The sequence below is a fragment of the Sciurus vulgaris genome (assembly GCF_902686455.1).
Source record: "Sciurus vulgaris genome assembly, chromosome: 3".
NCBI lineage: Eukaryota > Metazoa > Chordata > Mammalia > Rodentia > Sciuridae > Sciurus > Sciurus vulgaris.
The window spans coordinates 180,897,920-180,903,919 of NC_136463.1; the positions used below are offsets into that span (position 1 = coordinate 180,897,920).

Consider the following 6,000-nt stretch of genomic DNA (forward strand, 5'->3'; position numbering starts at 1 on the left):
GTGCCCTGTGTGCAGTCCCCAGTACCAAGAAAGAAAGAAAGAAAGAGGGGGGGGGGGAGGGAGGAAGAGAGAGAGAGAAAGAGAAAGAAAGAGAGACACTGGGGCAAGATGATCTCCAGCCTTCTCCTGTCTGGAAATGTGATCGATGTACAAGCCAAAACTCATTTATCAATTCTGAGCCCTCAGCTTGTTTTCCCCATAACACTGGTGTTTGCTCAGGTGTGTTTATGCTAGCGATGGGGCCATCTGAAGTCCCAGCAAGCCAGGCTGGCATCCTAAAGAGTTCAGCACAATAGTAGCACAGAAAAGTGCCGAGTCAGCCTTTCTACAGGCACACCAGCATGGCCCTGAAGCAAACTTTTTCTCCCTGGGATTAGATAGTAAATAGTTCAGACTTTGTAAACCATAAAGTCTCTGTAGCAACAACTAGACTCTGCCATTTTAGCACAAAGCAACCTTAGCACAGAAGCCAATGGGTGTGACTGTGTTCCAGTAAAACTTTATTTACAAAACAGGCAGTGGGCTGCATGGGACATGTGGAGCACAGTTTGTCAAACCCTGATTTAGAGAATACAGAAGTCATCGATTCACTCAACAAGTATCAGCCGCGTTCCTGAGGGAGACATCTCCAGACAGGCTCGTCCCTGCCCTCACCAAGTTGCTGATGTGGCAAAGAAGGCAGTTTGAACAAGAAATGTTGGCAAAGCTAGTGGCAGAGACAGCAAACAACCCTAGTTCAATGGAAAAAAAAAAAAAAATGACACTCAAGTTAGAACATAAATATTTATTACAATATTGAGGCTCTGCGGCATATCCAAGCAGATGTGTGTTTTAGATAAACATTTGTATTAAGTTCAGAGCACAGGAGGCCAGTCTGGGCTGCACCTCAGATTTGGAAGTCACTGAAGCCTTGGGAGTGGGTGGCATTGCCTGGGAGAGTAGGCGTGGCAAGAAGGGCAGCTGAGTGGCCACACTAGGCCTCTCGAGCCACCTGGAGGGCTTCTGAAAACAGATCTGGACCCCACCCCCAGAGCCTCTGATTCAGTAGGTCTGAAGTGAGGCCCAAGAATCTGTATTTCTATCAAATTCCCAAAGAAGGAACAACTGGAATACAGTCAAGTTTGGGGAAAAGAACTTTTAATTACAAGTTGAGTATAATCAAGAAAGCGAACTCTTCTGTATCAAACAAAGAAATAGAAACCTCTAAGAAAAGTCCAAAGTTCTAACACTTTGGTCATGGAACCAAGAAATAAGCCCAGACTTAAAAAAAAAATCATCATCATCATCACTGATATGGATCCCAAGTCCATTTCACTAACGTTAGTCCTCATGGACTATCTAACACAGAGCAATAATACCTTTCATGATGCTGGGAATCTCTGGGACTCCTTATAAGCATTTCTTACAAAGCAGCCCCAATGGATCCTGATAGATAAAAAACAGTTGCTATGGCAAAAAGAATACCACAATGGAAAGCCTCCATCCATGGGGCAGCTCCAGTCCTTGACTTAATTTCATTACAACTAAGTTGACTGTGACTTTCGTCATTATTGCTCCAGCCCAGAAAATTATTGAGTTGCAATGGACCCTAGAAGAGATGAATTCCAAAAATTTAGTGGAAAGGTCAGAAGAAGAGGTATGGGAGTCAGGCAGCCATGGGTTGGATTTCCTGACCTGTCATTTATTTCACGTGACCTGGGGCATATTATTTTCTGTGTGTTTATTTCCTCGTATGAGAATAGGAATGACTCTAGGGTTCTGAGAAATAGATTTAAAATTTTCCAAAGCAAGAAGGACAGAATGCCTGTGTTAAGAACTCAATAAATGACAAACTTTTTGTCATTATTTCCATTTTCATTGTTGTTTGAAGAAGTGAACAGTTGGAGTGCTTAATTGGTTCATAAAGTTGTCAAGGGACTTTAATAGCTTACTCTAGAGTAAAGTGATGAAATAAAACCTAACCTTAGAGAAGAAGCTTAAAAGAATGACCCGGGAAGTTTAATGGCTTTTATTGTTTTGTGTAATGAATCATCACAAGAAAGGAACACACTTCTAAATCCCTTTCCAACACAGTCCAAGTAAACAAAAGAATTGGAAAATGCAAAGGCAGGCTAGCAGAGAATACTAAAGAGAAGCAGAGAACCATGCAAATAGAAAAAAAAATCATTTCCATATTTATAAATATCTGGCAACAGGTCTTTTTGCAGAAGGTACTGGAGCAGAAATTCTCCACCACAGTTGAAAAGGCCTTTGAATTAACTTGGAAGAGCTGCAGGTACAGTGTATTAGTCATCTTTTCATCACTATAATGAAATACCTGACACAGGCCAATTATGAAGAAGAGGAGTTTATTTGGCTCACAGTATGGAAGTTCAAAGTCCAAGATGGGGTAGCACCATTGGTTTGGCCTCTGGTGAGGGTGATAGTTGGGGACACATCATGGTAGAAGTATGTACAGGAACAGTCACATTTCAAAAAGAAAACCAGAGAGCACTGGAGGGACTATGTTTGCTCCTTTTATGACAACACTCTTGCAAAAACTCGAGGGATCCCACAGGAACTACTTCATACCCCAAAGACCTAAGGAGCTCCGCTGGACCCCATTTAACCATTCCAGCACTCCCCAAGAGCCCCAAGCCTTCAGTCACAATGGACCCGGGGCCAACCCAAGCCACATCACCCAGGTACTGAAATGCTCCTGCCATTGAGTTGTGGAGCCCCCAGGTACACAGTGCCAAACCCAGCAGGGCACTATCTCTACAGGACACGTGGAACACAGTCAGATGAACCAGATCAGGACCAAAGAGAAATCCAGGTAGAACCAGAGAAATGACAACTCAGAGACCTGCTCAGGTGAGTTTTGACTCAAGAAGAGGAACAGAAGTTCATGTTAGTGCTTTCCATACCCACTAATCTATTTATTGTCTTTCCCCTGTCTTGAGTTAGAGGATCTTCTGGGTGGTGTGTAAGACAGCCATATTGACCCGAGGTGCATCATATGCTTGCAGTCAAAACTGTAGAATCACGTCAATGTGACACCCGGAGGCTGCTTTTGCTATTGTCTTTCTTAATCATTTGCATTCTTCCTTCTTTTAAGAAAAGACTTTTTTATGATAAGAAAAAATAACTTCACAAAACCTTTTTGCCTTCTAAACTACATAAGGTTGTCAGGGAGAAGTGAGTAGAGAGGAATCCAAGAAGCAACCTGGCAAACAAATTTAATCCTGCCCTTATTGCTCCTGCCTGGAGCTCTGTGCGGAGATACATAGAAGAAGGTCCCAGGATCAGGGCCAAGGAGAACCCACTCCAAGCCTCAAACCTTCAGTCCAAGTTTGGTTTTTGCAATATGGCAGTTTTCAATAAGAAAGAGGCAGAATGTCCGGGGAGGAAAAGGAGTTTAGAGTTCCTTATTCAAGAATGCAGTAAGAAGTCTTCCAAGAATACCCAGAGATCTACCTTTAATGGAATAATGGCTCAAGCTAATGGTTATTCATTCTTTCGTTTTTGAATAACTCTTGAGCCCTGCTATGTGCCAGGCACGGTATGGCTGGCTCGCAGGGATTTGTAAGTCTAGAGTATATACCTCTCTCCCCAACTCCACATTTTGGGATGTTATGTTGGGAGTTTGAAATCAGCTGTGGTGAAATATTTACACCATAGTAATCAGCAAATGATACAAATCGGGATTGATTCTTTTCCCAGAGAGTTGATTTACCAACCTACCATCAGCCCAACACTATTTTTGGAATTGGGAAGACAGCAGTGAGCAAAACAGCAAGGTCATTTCCCTAAGAGAGCACCTGTTCTAGGAGAAGGAGATCAACAAACTATTGATTAACAAGCTATTTTCAGACTAGGCAATGAGAAAAATAAAACAGGTGACTTGATCATCTGCAGGGGTTAGCCAGGCCTTTTTAAGGAAGTGACACTTGAACAGTGTCATAAATTGCCAAGAGGGGGCTGGGGTGCTGCTCAGTGGCAGAGCACTTGCCTAGGACACACAGGCCCTGGGTTCAAGCTCCAACATCAAATAAAGAAAATAAAAAAATATTTTCAAGCTCATGTCATTACAACAAACTGGGTCAACTCCAGGACAGAGAGCTGTGACACAATGTTTCTTCTCCTTGTGTCAAGCTATTGTATTCTCCCATCTAAACACACCTTCCCCGGGGCCCTACACCCCTTCCAGTCACTGCCCAGCGTCTCTGCTTGTCTTTAAAGCAAAATGCTCAGTTCACATTCTCCACGTCCACCTCTCCCATCTTGCTCCTACCCCCACCAAGCCTGCTCTTGTCAAGGTCAAGATCTTGTCAAGGTCATCTGTGTTGCTGAATCCAAGAGTCGACTTTCACTCTTAAGCTGAGAGAAACTGCTGGCAGCATTTGAAAAAACCACTCCATCCTTCCTGCATACATTTCCTACCTGGCTTCCAGAACTTGTCCTCCAACGACTTCCTCCTGTCACTCCAGCTGTCTCTTTTGCTTATTCTTTCCCATCTCCCTAACTTCTGAGTGATGAAGTGCCCAGGGCCCTTCCTTTCCTAACCGAACTTGTTCCTCAGAGATCTCAGAGCTCATAGCTCTAGATGCCATCTCTGTGCTGATGATTTTCAGACCCATATCACCTTGCCAGATGGCTCACCTGAGTTTATTGGAACATCTGTTGCCTATTTAACATCTTCACCTGGAGCCAAAATGATCCTTTAAAATATGGTTCATAAATTGTTACTCCTTCACTTAAAATTCTCCTGTAGCATGTAATGGAGCAAAGATGGTCTTTTCAACAAATGGTGCTGGAAACAACTGGACATTCACAAGCAAAAAAAAAAAAAGAAAAAAATCTAGACACAAACTTTATATCTCAAAAAATTAACTCAAGGGATGGAGAGATAGCTCAGTTGGTAGAATGCTTGCCTTGCATGCACAAGGGCCTGGGTTCGATCCCCAGCACCGCAAAAAAAAAAAAAAAAAAAAAAAAAAATTAACTCAAAATGGATCAAATGCAAAACCAAAAAACTCCTGGAAGATAATAAGAGAAAATCTAAATGACATAGGGTTTGGCAGTGGTTTTTTTAGATACAACATTAAGGATATGATCCATGGAAAAATGGAAAAGTTGAACTTGATTCAAATTAATTTTTTTTCTGTTTTGTGAAAGATACTGGCAAGAAAACAAAATGAGAAAAGCCACAGACTGGGAAAATAAAAGACATCTGATAAAGAACTTACCTAAATAGACAAAGAACCCTTAAAACTCAACAAAACAATAAGAAAATCATCCAATTAAAAGATGGGTCAAAGATCTTAATAGACACCCCACCAAAGAAGACATACTGACAGCAAATAATCATGTGAAAAGATGCACCACATCCTAAGACATCAGGGAAATGCAAATTAAAACAACAGTGAGATGCCACCACGTGCCTATCAGAATGGCCACAGGGGCAACACAAATGATGACAAGGATGTGGAGAAACAGAAACTCACTTGTTGCTCCAGGGAATGCAAAATGGCACCGCCACTTTGGAAGATAGTTGGGCAATTTCTTAACATGCCATTTGCTCAAAACTAACAAATTCGTATCAAACAATCCATCAACTATTCTTCTTGGTCCTGGTGAGGAGACCAGGTGTCTCAGAACCGCCCCCCTCTGATGGTTGGAGGCTACAGATATCACTCGAAGATGTGAAAGTGACTTAAGTACTGTTCGCAGACACTTCCTTTGAAGATCACTTCCGTCCACACTTATCTCTTTAGTTGTCGCCTCCTTGTTCCTTTATCAGGGGCCGTGTTCATGGCTTCTTCCTTTCTTTCTCTTCCTCTGGCTGCCTCCTTCCCCCTCTGCTTTCTCCATGGCTTCATCCCACGTGGCTCTTCCTCCCCTCTCTGCCTGCTGAGTTTATTAGGGTCCCCTTCCCCTACTTCCTTCAAGTTAGACTTTCCTGCAGCTCCTCACTAAAGATTCCCACTACAGTTTGGACAATCATACCATTTCCAGGTC

General features: G+C 42.6%; 1 protein-coding gene across 1 annotated transcript in view; it reads right to left on the reverse strand.

The window, feature by feature from the left end:
• Nucleotides 1–4,619, reverse strand: part of LOC306655793 (uncharacterized protein) — a gene marked incomplete at its 5' end in the record, with an annotated part of 33,781 nt that extends 29,162 nt beyond the window's left edge. Inside the window, one exon of the mRNA XM_079130403.1 lies at nucleotides 4,546–4,619. Coding sequence (XP_078986529.1) covers nucleotides 4,546–4,619 — 74 coding nt within the window. The remainder of the gene's footprint in view (nucleotides 1–4,545) is intronic.
• Nucleotides 4,620–6,000: the final 1,381 nt, after the last annotated feature.